This window comes from Podarcis cretensis (assembly GCF_951804945.1).
Source record: "Podarcis cretensis genome assembly, chromosome: 11".
Classification (NCBI taxonomy): Eukaryota; Metazoa; Chordata; class Lepidosauria; order Squamata; family Lacertidae; genus Podarcis; species Podarcis cretensis.
The window spans coordinates 54165823-54182626 of NC_137180.1; the positions used below are offsets into that span (position 1 = coordinate 54165823).

Below are 16804 nucleotides of genomic sequence, written 5' to 3' on the forward strand. Positions count from 1 at the left end.
TATTCCCACATGGAAGAAAGCAGCTGATCCAAAAGCGAGCAGCAGAATTCTAGATTTGCTCTTCCCAATGCATTGTTGTAAACTGAGGAACTAGGTACCTGAACGGGATTGATTCATCTCCTCGCAGCCACGTAAACGTTGGGGCTGGATAGCCAGAGACACAGCATTCCAGCACAGCGTCTTTCCCTTCGACAACTACCACATTTGACGGTCTCTGCAGGAAAAATTGTTGCCTGTGCAAGCCAGGATCTACAAAAGGAAAAGGAATGGTTATTACTTAATAATCACACCATTTGTCTTAGGAGCAGCGGGGAGGAGTATTTAAATATTCTCAGTGGGAAATCTTCCGTTTCACTGCAAGAGAGAAAATTCACACACGCGTGTACACACACACACACACACACACACTAGAATAAAGGAGCAGAAAGACAGCAGAAAATGAAATACAGGGTAAACATTTGAATCCAGAGAAGTGAACAGCAATTTACATACTAAATGAAAGCGTAATTCTACAGAGTTTGACTCAGAAATAAGTCATACTGAGTTTAATGCAACTTACTACCAGGCACTGGTGTAGTGGTAAATTTTAAAATACGAGTGCATTATGACATTCCCCCATAGGGGAATCCAGAAATGCAGGCTTCTGTAGAATTAAATGCTATGAAAAATTGTGACACTTATATGGAGTCCTAGCATATGATAAACTTCCCAGCAGCATGGCTCCAGTCCCACGTATAGTTTCCTGGGAGTAAGCTTCATTGAGCTCAGTGATGCTTACCTCCAAATGTATGGATTAAACTTGCAAAACAAATTGAGCTTTAGCAAAAGTTCTCCTGTCCACTGAAATGTAACCTTAAGCCTTTAATTAGAAATGCACACAAGCTTGCAAAGATTGCTATGACTTAAACTCTTAGAGTTTATTTTCTTGCCAGAGCAAGGAGACTCATCAGTAACTCCGGTGCTCCAACTGATAACATCACCACATCCTGCATTCCCTTGTCCAGCTGCTCCAGGTACATGAGTGCAGGATTGCAGCCTGATTCTAGGCTTAATGGGCAAATCCAGCAACTAAAGCTTTTGATGATTAATGAAGGGTCAATTTTAATTGGTGAGGTTGAAAGTTAATGCCATACTCGTGCATTTTGCAAAGCTGTGTTTTGGTTCTGGTGTGTTCCTCCAATAGGGAATGAAAAATAAAATATTAAATCTGATATTTCCTTTTTAACCTTGAGTGCTAGTTGCCTCACAGTAGTTCCAGTTCCTAAAAAAACAAATAAATAAATGAGGTTTGGTGAAATGCATATTTTAAGGGGGAGAGGGGAAATTTCCCAAAAAGCTTCCATGGCTATGCAACTCAATATTTTTCAGTTGGTTGACAGCCCTGATATGGAACACAGATCGGAGTTTAGAAAGTATAGTTCAGGGATGGCTCTTGCGAAGCCAGAGCACAGATTAAGAAATGTAATGTTAAGTCTGTTCACACCTTGCAGACAAGAGGGGAATCCCTGAAAAACCACCATATATACTGGAAAGCAGAACACTGGATCTGGTACAGACTGGGAATTAGAAGTCATTTCAGATCCAAAGTGAGACACTTAAGAAACACCCCCACCCTACTTATTTTTAGTTAACACCTGAACAGATATGTTATGAGAACCAAACTTTATTTTGTTATCTCCCCATTGAACACCCCCCCAAATTTAGCAGTAACCTAACTTAGGGACGCGGGTGGTGCTGTGGGTTAAACCACACAGCCTAGGACTTGCTGATCAGAAGGTTGAGGTGAGCTCCCGTTGCTCAGTCCCTGCTCCTGCAAACCTAGCAGTTCGAAAGCATGTCAAAGTACAAGTAGATAAATAGGTACCACTCCAGCGGGAAGGTAAACAGCGTTTCCGTGCGCTGCTCTGGTTTGCCAGAAGGGACTTAGTCATGCTGGCCACATGACCCGGAAGCTGTACGCCGGCTCCCTTGACCAATAAAGCGAGATGAGCACCGCAACCCCAGAGTTGTCCACAACTGGACCTAAAGGTCAGGGGTCCCTTTACCTTTACCTTTAACTCTGTGGTTCTATCCCCCATTTTCTTCGAATTTTCAAAAGTAGGCAAGCAAACATTCTAGACCCAGCAGCCACTATCATATTTTCTGTGAAGAAGTAGTTCAAAACAGAAGCATCTCGACCCCAGATGTATATCAGATCCCCCCTCCTGATTAACATAATGTGCTCTGTCATTATCATTAAAACTTTCCTGTTCCCTACATTGCCGATTGCCTAAATGAATGTCCTTGCTATGCAAAAAACAAAACAAAACACTGAGAAAGGGGGCAGAGAAGTAAAGCACCAACCCACAATTCTTTAATTAAATCAAGGATAGGCTTTACATCAGTATAATAAAACACTAGAAAGATTTGGAAGGTTTATAATGTGCAATGAAATTGAAGTGTAATAACAGGAGCCCTTTTTGTGTTCGTTGAAAGGAGGAATTGTCTACTATTGTGTGAGAGGGCTGGGATATTTTATGGAATTTGGCTGTAACTACTCCAGATAAATGGATGATGCTTCACAAGGGAGACTGATTTGTCACTGCTCGCTTTGAGTCACACTGCACAGAACCATGAAAGTTGAAGGAGTCACTCAGAACAACAATTTATTTTGCTAGAGAAATGCACAACCTTCTTTGTGGCCCTGAATTACTTCCTGTTGGAGTGTTTAGCTGAAGGCAAACTACCATGCCACAATTGCAATTTCCACTGAAACATAATCAACAAATACAATGCATTAGGCTGGTGCAAATTTGATTCCATTGTTTTGCAAAGCAGCACTTCATCCTAACAACCTAGCGAGGTTCCATTAATATGACACTAATGAGACAGAATGCCTCATACTCCCCATTCCTAAATATGATTAAAATGGAAAACCCACCATCTCCTGAATACTCCTGTATAAAGCCCAAAGCTCTCTAGTGCAGGTCACTATGTGCAACAGGTTACAACTGAAACTTAGTAACTTGCTCCTCAGTGCCATTGCGGTTTGCTCAGTTTCTGCAAGGATGTGAAACCCCAGTGCCACCCTCCCGATTTGCAGATAGCTGCTGGTGGTTTGAGAAGCCACAGGGTGACTCCACCTGATCACCATTTCCATACAGAACAGAGGGGATGGGTAGGATTGTGACATATTAATTACAGTAGGCTGGAGGCAGGACGCTAGCAAGGATAAAAGGGCCTTTGGGAAAGGATTCAACTCTGTCTCGCAAACAGCCCAATTCTTTGCTCCTAGACCAATAAAACAGAAAAGTCCCTGCCATCATTTCCAGACCCTCAAAGTGTTTCTGTTTTCCAGGGACAGTCCTAGATTTACAGAAGCCATCATGGTTTCTGATTTGATCCCGAAATGTTCTGCTTTTCCATAGGATGTCTCTATTTTCATTGGAGAAATGTTGGAGGCTATGGAACAGGACATCCCAGGGCTTTTTTTTCCAGTTGAAATTCGACAGAACTCAGTTCCAGTACCTCTCAGGTGGGCACCATTGCCAGAAGAAGAAGAAGAAGAAGTTTGGATTTAATAACATTGCTTAATAACAGGTGGAGACGAATCAGCATATAGAGGGGAGATCCAAAAAATATCTACATGGTGCCTAGGGAACAACTTGCACCTTAATATCATCAAGACAAAGGAGATAGTGTTGGACTCTCGGAGGAAAAGAGGAGAACTAGCCCCGTTGTATATGGGGGGGGGGGTTGTGTGGAGAGAGTCTCTTCCTTTAAATTCCTAGGAGTTTATCTCAGTGAAGACCTTACTTGGAAAATAAATACAACCCAGGTGGTTAAGAAAGCCCAACAGAAACTCCATCTCCTCAGAATCTTGCGGAAGAACAATGTCAATCAACATCTGATGTTCTCTTTCTACCGGTCAACAACAGAAAGTGTCCTTTCATACTGCATCACGGTGGTTTGACATCATCTGATAGGAAGTGCCAAAGAGGGTGGTGAATACAGCACAAGATATTATAGGCTGTCCCGTAAATCCACTGGAAGACATCGCGAAGAACGTTGCCTCAGGAGAGTGAGGAAAATTCTCAGGGATGATTCACACCCTGGCCGGCACTTCTTGATCTCCTGCCCTCAGGCAGAAGATATAGAAGCATGATTAGTCGCACCAACAGGGTAAAGAACAGCTTCTATCCATGGGCTGTTAGGCTGCTGAATGAAAATATAACAACAGGGCAACTGACTTTCGGGTTTGGTGGGTGTGCATCAGTAAACGAGGGCAATTAAGACTAAGAGAGCTGAGTGGGGGGGTGCTCGTGTAATCTCACTGTATACAAGTTGTACAAGTGACAATAAAGTATTTCAAATTCAATTTCAATTTGATATCCCGCTTTATCACTACCCAAAGGAGTCTCAAAGCGGCTAACATTCTCCTTTCCCTTTCTCCCCCACAACAAACACTCTGTGAGGTGAGAGGGGCTGAGAGACTTCAAAGAAGTGTGACTGGCCCAATGTCACCCAGCAGCTGCATGTGGAGGAGCAGAGACATGAACCCGGTTCCCCAGATTATGAGTCTATCACTCTTAATCACTTCACCACACTGGCTCTCTAAGAGAACAAGGGAAGCATTCATGGTGAGTTCTGGCACCACTTTTTCTAGAATAATAGCACTGGACATCCCTATTTTCACTGGGAAAATGTTGGAAGGTATGGAATAGAACATCCTCAGGGCTCTTTTTCAGCTGGAACTCACCAAAACTCAGTTCCAGCACCTCTCAGGCGGGCACCATTGCCATTATAAGAGAACAAGGGAGGAATTCATGGTGAGTTCTGGCACCTCTTTTTCTAGAATAATAGCACTGGACATCCCTATTTTCACTGGAGAATTGTTGGATGGTATGCACTTCAAAATCTACAACAGACGAAAAGCACTAGCAAGGCAGTAGGGGTGGAGGCAGGCAGGCTGAGGCAAGACCAGTGATGTTATTTTAAAAGGCACAACACAGAGATGAGTGAGTTCCCTCCTGCTTCTCTTGGGTTGGCTGGAGAATATGACAAGCTCTTTATTTCTTTAAAGCATCTTCACCCTGATCTATTGACAAAAAGCCTCCCAGGATGATTTATATTTGTTAATTTGTAAAAAAAAAAAAAAGATGGAAAATGGAAAAAAAGATGAAGATTTGTGTGCATCTTTAAAAACCAAAAGGCAAAACAAGACTTTTCTTTTCTGTCTTGTCAGAATGGAAATGTCAAATTGAATGCCTGGCCATTGGGCCTTGGGGGCTGTGTTGCTAATCCAACTAGGGAAGCAAACCTACTGTAAACCACGATAGAGAAATCCGTCATTAAAGCGATACTCATCTCTCAATTTATATAATGCATTAAGGTGTATAACCACAGTGCGAGCAACCTGTCTGAAGGTCTGAATCCCTCCCCACCCTGCTCTCATGATGGAAATTCAAGCTGGGCTCCACAAAGCCAACTAAATGATGTGATAAGGAACAGGATAAAGCAATAAGCAGGTAAAAGGATAATCAAATTCATACCGTGATCTCACTCAGAGAGTGTTTTCAAAAATGCATTATCAAATTTATGGCTGTTTTAACCAGAGGCAAGACCAAAATATTAGATTAACATTTTTATTTATTTATTTATTTGCATTAATCCAATCAAGCATGTTGAATTCATACTCCATGAACTCTGAAGTTAATGCTCACTGGAGCAAAGTCAGGCTCCTTTTTATTATTATTAACTGCTTGTTATTATTTTTTCCCTTGTTTGTGAAGAAAAGGATACGCTCTGCTCTCTGTGGCATGCAGGCTGGCCTTCCTGGCTCCAAGACAGGTTAATATGTAGTAATACCTCTTTCAATATAAACACATTTCCCCATACTGGATCCGAGCACTGATCTGCCTGATCCCATGGTGTCCAACCAGGTGTCAGTGAGAAGCCATGAAGCAGGGATGGGAAACCTCAAACCTGGAAACCTGCCTCTTCAGGCCTCTTTATGTGGCCACTGGAACTTTCTGCAAGTCACAGCCTATTGCCCCAACCCACACCCCTCACATGCTGTGTTGAAGGTTTTCCCTGTCAATAAAGACAGACACCGGGTCAGAATTTATACACCTGTGCAGGGGCTGCAGTGGCATCTCTCCCAAAGGCTGAGCCCCTCCTTGCTCTCTATAGCTTCCTTTTATAGTATGTGAAATATACTAGGAGTTGAGTGTGGATTTCATGCTCTTTTTTCAGCTCATAGTAGTGAGGAATGGAAGTTCCCCCAAAATGTCTGCTTTATATACATTATTTACACAATGGGCCCCATGTGATTGGCTAATTCAGGGATTCTCCTGTAGGCCAATCAGGTTGCAGATTCACTTCCACCTGGAGTTGGATTGGGTGGCTCCTGCGGGCCAATCAGACTGCTGCATTCTGGATCCTATTGTTCTAGGACTAATCAGACTGCTGCATTCTGGATCCTATTGTTCTAGGACCAATCAGACTGCTGCATTTTGGATCCTATTCAACTCAGTACGTAACAGTATGCGACAAACAACCTCTTATAGGCTTACTCAAGCAGGCAAAGAAAGCGGAACCATACTCATGTAGGCAAGAGAAACAGAACTTTTTAGCTTCCCCTACCTCCTGCCCTGTCTGCCCCAAACTATGAGTGAGTTTGTGTACAAACTAGCCCACTGCTCAAAGCACGTGTGTTCTATGCCCTGCCCACTTTGCCTCTGACCACTCACATCACTCTCTAGAGAGCCTTGGAAGGTTGCCCAGAAAATAAATAAATAATAATAATATTAATTGTATCCTGCCCATCTGACTGGGTTGCTCCAGCCACTATGGGCGGCTTCTAGCATATAAAAAACATAATAAAACATTAAAAACTCTGCTATACAGGGAATATGGTTTGAAAGGCTTCCCTTCCTGTCCCATAAAGGTAATGGTCCTCTCCCAGGAATAACAGGTCAAAAGCAAATTTAAGATGGGAAAGCTTAGTTGAATTTGGACCACTAAAGAGAAGAGAAATAGAAAAGAATAAAGAAAGCAGACAACAATGCGAATGGACAGAAAGATTGCTAAGGCCAGATAGTTGTTGAAGATGCATGTCTTTGATCATCATAATTTTCATCAAAAGAGCCAGGTCGAGTATGCCGACTGATTTCATATTTTCTCAAGTGTTCCTCACCTTTGGAGCATCACATGTTCCCTCACTGCAAGTTCTGACATAATTTCCTGCCATTCATCAAGTGTGAATGTAGTGCTAGCCTCTCAGGACCTCACTAGCACTTGCCTAACATAATTCCTTCCCTTTGGACACTGGGTAAACACCTACACACAGCATTATGCTCTGGTGCCTTAAGAACATGGATAGGGAGCTGGATAATGCCCGTGAACCAGAATCTTATCTCCACCACCTCCATAGGCCAAGCTTGCCATGTGGGTGCAAACAGCTGCCAGTTGCCTGACATTAGAATGACCATTTTTGCCCATGTGGTCAATACATCCACATCTATTCAGGCTTTCCTTGAAGTACAACTTGGCCACATCTTGTATCACTAAACTGTTTTACCTTGCATTTTATTTCGTATATACTATACTGTGAGTAGCTTTGAAAAGGTGCTCACCTTTGCCTATAAACCACAGGGCTCCTTTGTTTCTGGACCTGTCATGCTGACAAGTTTTTGCCATAGGCTTGCAACTGATAAAAGAGGCAGAGCACGTGGGAGGGGAAAGGGTGGGGGGCAGAAATCATCATTTTAAACTGTTATGCTATTTTAATGAGCTTGTTTATTATACGTTTTAATTATGGATGTTTTAATGAAATTGTTCTACTACGTGCTTTAATTATGGGTAGTTATATTTTTATAATTCAGTTTTGCTTGCTATTCTGCTGTTGGCTTTTGCGTGTCTGTGAACTGCCTTGGTATTTCTTCTCAAAATGAGGTGGTATTATTATTTTATTGTTATTATTATTATTATTATTATTATTATTATTATTATTAAATAGTGGAGTCTCTGCTTTGCACACGGGACGCGGGTGGCACTGTGAGTTAAACTGCAGAGCCTAGGGCTTGCCGATCAGAAGGTCGGCGGTTCAAATCCCCATGATGGGGTGAGCTCCCGTTGCTCAGTCCCTGCTCCTGCCAACCTAGCAGTTCGAAAGCACAAAGTGCAAGTAGATAAATAGGTACCACTCTGGCAGGAAGGTAAACAGCATTTCTGTGCGCTGCTCTGTTTTGCCAGAAGCGGCTTAGTCATGCTGGCCACATGACCCGGAAGCTGTACGCTGGCTCCCTCGGCCAGTAAAGAGAAATGAGTGACGCAACCCCAGAGTCGGTCACGACTAGACCTAATGGTTAGGGGTCCCTTTACCTTTACCTGCTTTGCACACAAGTTCAATTCTTGGCATCTCCACATAGGACTGGGAATGTGCCCTGCCTGAATCTCTGAACAGTAGCTGCCAATCAGTGTAGACAATACTGAGTAAGATTGAACAATGATCTGAACAGCTTCCTATATCTCTATGAATCTGAGAACACCTCAATCTGCTGGAAGGCAGAACTTGCACATAACATATGTTGTATGCTGTTTTCATTTGCTAGATTGATTCCATATGTTCCTTGCCCTTGGACCACACGGCGAAGGCCGGGTTATTAGTATTCATAATACATGAAGTGAAAAAGTAACAAGCCTAGGAAGGAAGGAAAAGAGAAGCCTTTGCTGCTTATCACTCAAGTGCATTGGTAGTTTTAAGTATTTTAAGTCTCTTACACAGGCAAAGAATGCATAGCAAGATCTTCACATTATCCCATGTTTAGTGTGTGTGTGTTTGTTTTCTCCCCCATACACTGGAGAGTGGACTTGCAGTGAATAAGCAGGACTCATTCCATCAACTCCACTGAAAGGCCCAGGCCCAGTAAGATGTCTCTCCTTCAGCTGTCATTTGTCAGCAGGCTGAAGCCACAGAAGCGATGGAAAGGAGAGGGTCATCCGAACAGCACTGCTGAAAGACGAACTCCACGGAGTTGCTTCTGTCTTTGAACGGCTTCCATTCCAGCTGACTTTAGAACTACTATTGGTAATCAATTCCCCCCTTCCTTTCTCACCATCCTCCCATTTTATGTAATGTCTTTCAGTTTGTAAACACATAGTGTTTTAATTTATTTACATTCATTCATTCATTCATTTGTCTATTTATTTATTTCCAATGTTTATATGCCACCCAATGACAAGTGCCCTCTGGGTGGCTCACAAGTAAATACTAAAAAAAATAAAATAGAAAAGGAAACTATAATCTCACCCAGAATAGGACTAGCAACAGAAAATGACGTCCATAAAATATATGTATAAAAAGCAGGGGAGAGAGAGAGACTGAAAATGCATGCACCTGACACCTAAAAAGTCATCAAGTGGGCACTAGGAAGACCACTATGGGATACCAATACTGAAAAGTTCCTCTCTCTAGTAACCCATCTCATTTGTTTCAATTTGTCCTCACTCTGTCCTGCATCCATTTGTGAAACAACTGGCAGAGGGGAAGTTCACAGCCACAAAACAATTTATATGTTTTGTTATCAAATTGTATGTGAACTCATTGAACAGCAGGGTAAAAATGATCTAGATCAGAAGTGGTCCTCCAAATGTTGCTAAATACAGCTCCCATCAGGCCCAGCCAGCATGGCCAACTGTCATGGTTGATGGCAGTTGTAGTTCAGTATCATCTGGAAGACCAAAAATTCCCCACACCTGCTCTAGAAGATACCATTGACAGTGCTTTGGGATTTTATGGAAATGGTAGTGATTGGATGAGCTGTCCTGATGTCACAGGCAAGGGGCTGGGCAAGCAGTGTCATGGCCCTAGTCATGAATGATATCCAAGGCTTAAAACCATAGAAACCACCTGAAAAAAAGTCAACCAGTTTTGTTGATACTTAACCCAAGGTGATAGCCATGAACCTGACTCTGAGTCATCACACCCATGGACTTATTTGAACTCAAGCCTGATTTATGTGAACCACAGAACCACATCCTTAAGAATGATTCAGCTGGGCACACTCCTGTCTCATGGTGCATCAAGAATCCACTGAGAGACAATAAGCATTTGCTTCCAAGGCTGGGCAGCATCCCTGCAGTGCCTCAGGTGGTGGAGATAGACCCTAAGAGGGGTACACAAAAAGCTGCTGAGTCTGATCATTGGTCCACCTAGCTCAGCACTGTCTACACTAGTGGTCTCAAACTTGGGTCTCCAGCTGTTGCTGCACTAAACTCCCATCATTCCTGAACACTGGTCCTGCTAGCTAGGGATGCTGTAGTCCAACAATAGCTGGAGACCCAAGTTTGAGAAACACTGGTCTACACTGACTGGCAGCAGCTCCCTGGGGTTTCAGGCAGAATCTCTCCCACCACACCTGGAGATGCTGGTGGAGATTCATGGCAGCTGTTTAACTCCTGAGCTGTGCACTCTGTAAGACCTCAGCTAAGCCATGTCTTTGGCAGAGGTGCTCAGATCTAAGGCAGGGGAAGGGAAAACAGGAGGGCAACAGAAAGTGCTGAGGGGGGTTGAAAACAATAGGAAGGGCCTCATTAAACACACACACACAGAGGCAAGGCAAGGAGTCCTGGACAAAAGATGAAATCCTGAGAAGCAAAGATAAACCAGAAGCGAGAGTGGGGCAGTATGTGGGTTTCAGATGCGAAGAGGGCTGACTTTTTTGAAACAGACAGCAAAACACCCAGCAACAGGCTCCTCGTTCTTTTTGATTGCTTTCCAAGCCCGCACATTGCAAAGTGAATCAAAGCAAACAATAAAGTCCTACATTTGTCAGGTAACCTTTTGGGCGATACCTCCGCCAACCATCGCATCAAAGCACACAGAGTTCAGTCTGCTGTGGAACCTCTGAATATCATCTCCTTCTTCAAATAGATTCAGCTCCAAATTACATGACACCCTTAAGCCTCTTGCTATGACTCAGGCCGGTGCTTCACATATCTTAAGCAAAGAACAGCAATCCTATCAATCTCAGATTGATCACACAGGTGCAAATTTCTTTAATCGACAGTGGACAAAACCCTCACCTGGCCACAGGCCAATGTGCTCTGTGTAGACAGAGTGAAAGTCAACTCTTTCCCGACAGCTATTCATTCTGGCTCTTATAACTCTATTATTCTTGTGAGTTCATGGAGCAATTTCATCCCAAAGTGACTCACTGCCAAAGGATGTGTGGTCATGTCTGTGTTTCTTTTTGTTCACCTATCTTGTCATTCACAGTGAATAATGCTTGTATTGGAACAAAGTTCTAGGGATGGTTGTGGAATCCTATTTAGAACTGACAGCAAAAAAGGGGAGGGGGACCTAAAGTTATGGAAAACTTGGGAGTTGTTTCTCAGGGAGATTCATCAAGTGAAATGGCTAGTTCACATGGGGTATGGGTTGATCCCAAATAAGTCATATTCAGAGTGGACCTTCTGAGATTGATGGGTGTGACTAACTTGACTCCCTAGATTCCATTGGGTATGACTGAGTTGAATGTAGCCTTAAGAAAGGAGGGTTGGAAGGACCATGTACCCAAGCTCATTGCTTAAGAACATAAGAAGTGACTGTGCGATCAGGCTCACTTGCTCCAGCATCCTGTTTTCATAGTGGCCAACCAGATGCCTGTGGGAAGCCTGCAAGCTGGAAAGGAACGTAGCAGTGCTCTGCTCACCTTCAACTGGTATTCAGAAGTATGAAGTAGAACATAGTTATCATAGCTAGTAGCCATTGATAGCCCTATCCTTTCTGAATTTGTATGATCATCACTTAAAGCCATGCAAGTGTGGGGCTTGCTGAAATATTAAGCAATATCAAACTGGATCTTTTCTATTCACAGGTGGAGAAACTGGGGCAGGGTATTTTATTTCATATTCTCCAGGGAAAGGCTGATTTTTTTCCTACTGTTCAGGAGGAGCTTGATGACGAAAAAGCAGCAGCAGCGGCAGCAACCACCACCAGAGAATTCTTTTCAGAGAAGTGTCAGCTCAGTCCCACAGAAAACTTCAGGATGTTTATGCTTCAGATAGATAGACAGATAGCTAAGAAGACAGGAGCTGGTCCTACACTTGAGTAGGACCCTGGCTGAGACACATGCCCAACTGGCATGTTATTTCCCTCCTGGTAGATCGTTTGGGAGCTTCATTAGATTTCTTCAGCCCGAACATCACAGCAACCAATGCCAACAGACATCGGCACACTTAGGGATCCACAGATTCTTCGCAGCTTGCGTAACAGAATTCAGCATTTTGGCTAATCTACTTTATTTACATATAAACACACACAGAGCACTGCAACATGGCTCACTCTCTAGCATCAAACAGCAAAGAGAAAAAGAACAAACGACAATATAGTGGTACCTCGTGTTAAGTACTTAATTCATTCTGGAGGTCCGTTCTTAACCTGAAACTGTTCTTAACCTGAAGCACCACTTTAGCTAATGGGGCCTCCTGCTGCCGCTGCACCACCAGAGCATGATTTCTGTTCTCATCCTGAAGCAAAGTTCTTAAACCGAGGTACTATTTCTGGGTTAGCAGAGTCTGTAACCTGAAGCATATGTAACCCGAGGTACCACTGTAGTCCCACTTCACAGAACACAGTAACACAAACATCCTGTCTCCGTCACTTCCCACTCTGTGGAGTCAAAACATTCACTGTCATGTGACAGACAAAAATCCCATGACTGCAACCATGGGGCAGGAATTCTAACAGGGACAGCTGTGGTCAGGATTCCTGCATTGCAGAGGGCTGGATTAAATGACCCTTGGTGTCACTTCCAACTCTGCCTTATTCTGAGTCAGGACAATGGTCCACCTAGTTCAGTATTGTCTACACTGAGGGGCAGCAGATCTCCAGGGTTTCAGGCACGAGTGTCTCCCAGTTCTACAAGGAGATGCTGGGAACTGAACCCGTGACCTTTGGTATGCAAAGCAGATGTTCTGACACTGGGCTGCAGCACTTCCCCATTTGTTAGGTCTTGCGTATGGGGAATTCTATCAGCTTGAACTGTGGCAGTTACTGGAGTGCCATGACCTGCAACCTTAAATAGCAACTAGGGCTAATACAAAATGGATGGTAGTTTAGATAACAAACATGTAGAGCAGGGAAGGGAACTTGTGGCCCTCCAGATGTTTTTGGAATCTGACTCCCATCTGCCCCAGTTGGCATGGCTAGTGATAAGGAATGATGGGACTCATAGCATCATCTGGACATCAACAAGTCCCCCATCCCTCATTTCGATGCAGCTGCATCAACTGCAAGGCATCATGGCAGAGTTCACTAGCAGCTCATAAGTATATCTTTATTACGGTCCAACGACCCATAACATAGATATAGAATAAAATACAGACTCATATAGACAACCCCCCAGGGAAGGGAGACCAAAGCGTTATTTGTTTAGTCATGGGTATGTTGATCTTTGATCCGTATGACTACTGAAAGAAACTTTGCCACAACCACTGTGATATCGTTGGACTTGTCATCCAGAAGATAGGCTTCAGATTGACCCAGCTGATTTGCCAATAGTGGTTTAATCAATAGCTCCCTCGCTTGATCATATTGTCCACAATGCAATAAAATATGCCTCGTGCAGTCAACATCCTGAGAGCACACACAGATCCTATTTTGATAAGGGATACCTGTCAGTCTGCTCAGGAAGTCTCCAACTTCCTGAGCAATAGCTCCCCAGCCCCTAGCTGTGCCATTCCAGGTCAGGTATGGGAGAACCATTTTAGAAATATATTCACGGAAAATTAAAATTTCCCTGCCAGTTTTTATGATGAAGATTCGGCAGAACTGTCACTGCTTCCACAATGGAGCCCAGTTACAGTGGAAGAAGTCTATACATTAATTGGGAACCTTTATCTCAGCTGACTTGATCATATCAAATCAGCACTGGTGGGCTCCTCTTCGGGCGGCACTCTTTACTATAGTAAATAACTCGGGCAAAGTACCATCTAGCTGGAAACATGCAACAGTAGTCCCAATCTTCAAGAGAGGCCAGCCAAACGTGCCTTCTAACTATAGGCCAATCAATCTGCTTTCAGTTTTTCTAAATGACTATAATATACTATCTGAAGCTCAGGCAGCTTTCTGCGAGAACCACTCAACATCAGACCACTGTCTAATGCTGTCCTTTCTAGCCAAGAAGTACACCATACCTCTACAGGGAAAACTCTCTGTGGCCTGTATGGACATGAAATCTGCCTTTGATTCCATCCCCAGACTCCAGCTATGGTCCAAATTATGTCTAGTACAGGGGTCTGCAACCCGCGGCTCCGGAGCCGCATGTGGCTCCTTTACACCTTTGCCGCGGCTCCGGGGCGGATACTAGCGAGGGGAGAAGGCGCATTGTGCGCCCCGACACTCCCCACTGTGGCGGGCGCTGTACTGGCTGTGACGTCGCATGGGGGCGGTGCGTGCGTTAGTCACGCACCGTCCCGACGTCACCTTCCCAGTTTTGCGGCTCCCAGTTTTTCCCCCTTCGGAAATGGGTCCAAGTGGCTCTTTTTGTCTTAAAGGTTGCAGACCCCTGGTCTAGTACATATGTATAACGTCCTTCTCAACTCTGCAATTCTATGATTCTGTTAGATATGCCTCCGACACATGGAGTTTCTTTGGAATGAACACTGAGGTCCAGCTCCGAGAGCCTTCTGGCGATTCCCTCACTGTGAGAAGTGTCAAGGGATCAGATGTCAAGGGAATAAACAACTATCTGACTTTTAGAAGACATCTGAAGGCAGCCCTATATTGGGAAGTTTTTAATGTTTAATGCTGTATTGTGTTTTTAATATTCAGTTGGGAGTTGCCCAGAGTGGCTGGGGAAACCCAGCCAGATGGGCGGGGTATAAATAATAGTATATTATTATTATTATTATTATTATTATTATTATTATTAGACAATTAAGTTTGTCTAGTATATTTTTAAATGGGAGAACAAGTACTCTCCTAGTTTTTCAATCACATGGTGAGATCTAGGTAGTAAATGTTATCTCCCTAAAAAATGTGTTTTGACTTGCAGCTATACTATAAACAGCACAGTTGGATCTGGGGCAAGATTAAGCACACTGTTAAACAATGTGGGGTTGCTTTGTTTATTATTAAAGAGAAAGCTGTTAAGGTCAGTTCATGAACACACTGTATTTCAAAAACAAACAGCAGGGGGGGGGCTAAAAGAACCTTCAGAAATATGCAATTGTCAGGTTAGGATCCAGTGATTTACTATGAAATCTTAGAAATGAGCAACAAACATATTGGTCCTCTTTATTTGAAGATTTTTTATTTATTTATAAAAGCTGCGCAAAATTATTTCTCCCCTTCCCATCCCTACTGCCATTTGAATTAATTGCTCATTGTTCTGAGACAGCCTGATGGCTATCTTTCATTTTTTTTCCCTACTCCTCCTAGCAAGATATAGGTTGCATCTAATACTGCACAAAATGAATTCCATTTGCACACCCAGGCTTCCCTTCCTCTCCTCTACCTGTGTCCCCCTAAAATCTGCTCCAGGGGTCTCCCCCCCCCAACCTCCACAAAACAAATACTAAACAAAATGAGAAAGTTCTGTAGGACAGGAGTGTGGGTTTGGTATTGGAGGGGATTTTACAAAACTGCCTAACATTCTCATTGGGAGGGTACCCAGGAGCTTTAGTGTAAATCCCCCACTGGTTACAATATCTGAATATTGTGGGGTTGATTTTTTATATATATAAAGCCAGGCAACGCCCGCTGGTCTCAAACTGCTGAAAGTAATAATAATAATAATAATAATAATAATAATAATAATAATAATGGGATCTAAGCAATGCTTTGGTCGATGGAACCACTGGGCTGAGCTGGCTCATGTGAATATTGTTTTATAAAGGGAAGGTAAAGGTAAAGGGACCCCTGACCATTAGGTCCAGTCGTGACCGACTCTGGGGTTGCGGCACTCATCTTGCTCTATAGGCCGAGGGAGCTGGCGTTTGTCTGCAGACAGCTTCCGGGTCATGTGGCCAGCATGACTAAGCCGCTTCTGGCGAACCAGAGCAGCACATGGAAATGCCGTTTACCTTCCCGCCGGAGCGGTACCTATTTATCTACTTGCACTTTGATGTGCTTTTGAACTGCTAGGTTGGCAGGAGCAGGGACCGAGCAACGGGAGCTCACCACTGCGGGGATTTGAACCACCGACCTTCTGATCGGCAAGTCCTAGGCTCTGTGGTTTAACCCACAGTGCCACCCGTGTCCCAAAAGTTAGTTCAGTCTAATTAAAAAGTTGGCCAAATAAGCATCTCAATTTCTTAAAATCTCATTAAAGCAATTTATTAATCAACTGAACCAATTCCATACATTTCAAGATGACTTTCAGATATAGTTTGCTATAAGAACATTCAAAATCACCTACCATGGGATCAATACATTTATTGAGTGAATGGCAAACATATCCTCGCCTTTGTCTTCTTTGCAATGTAAGAGGGCATGCAATCAGTTGTGATTAGGTATCAATTTTTTTTAATGCTTTTTATTGGTTTTCCAAAACAAGATTAAATAAAACATACACTCTTACATTCAACATTTTTGTATCTTCTTATTTACCACGCATTATCGCGCCTGGACTTCCTTCCTTCCCTACTTCGGCTTTCAAAGTTAAAATCCTCTCTTACAGATTCTTATTTACACTCTATCCATGTCACAAGATTTATATTAACCCTGCAGCAGTCTTTAAGCTTGTACAGTTATTTCGTATATACTCAACAAATTTACTCCACTCCTATTCGAACTTTGTTACTTTTTGGTTCCGAA

The 16804-nt window shown here is 43.2% G+C and overlaps 1 protein-coding gene across 3 annotated transcripts in view; it reads right to left on the bottom strand.

The window, feature by feature from the left end:
* DCC (DCC netrin 1 receptor) overlaps window positions 1-16804 on the bottom strand; it is a gene marked incomplete at its 5' end in the record, with an annotated part of 954207 nt that overhangs the window by 478004 nt on the left and 459399 nt on the right. For all 3 annotated transcript variants that reach the window (XM_079994683.1, XM_079994682.1, XM_079994684.1), the window contains one exon: window positions 99-249. In XM_079994683.1, coding sequence (XP_079850809.1) covers window positions 99-249 — 151 coding nt within the window. The remainder of the gene's footprint in view (window positions 1-98; window positions 250-16804) is intronic.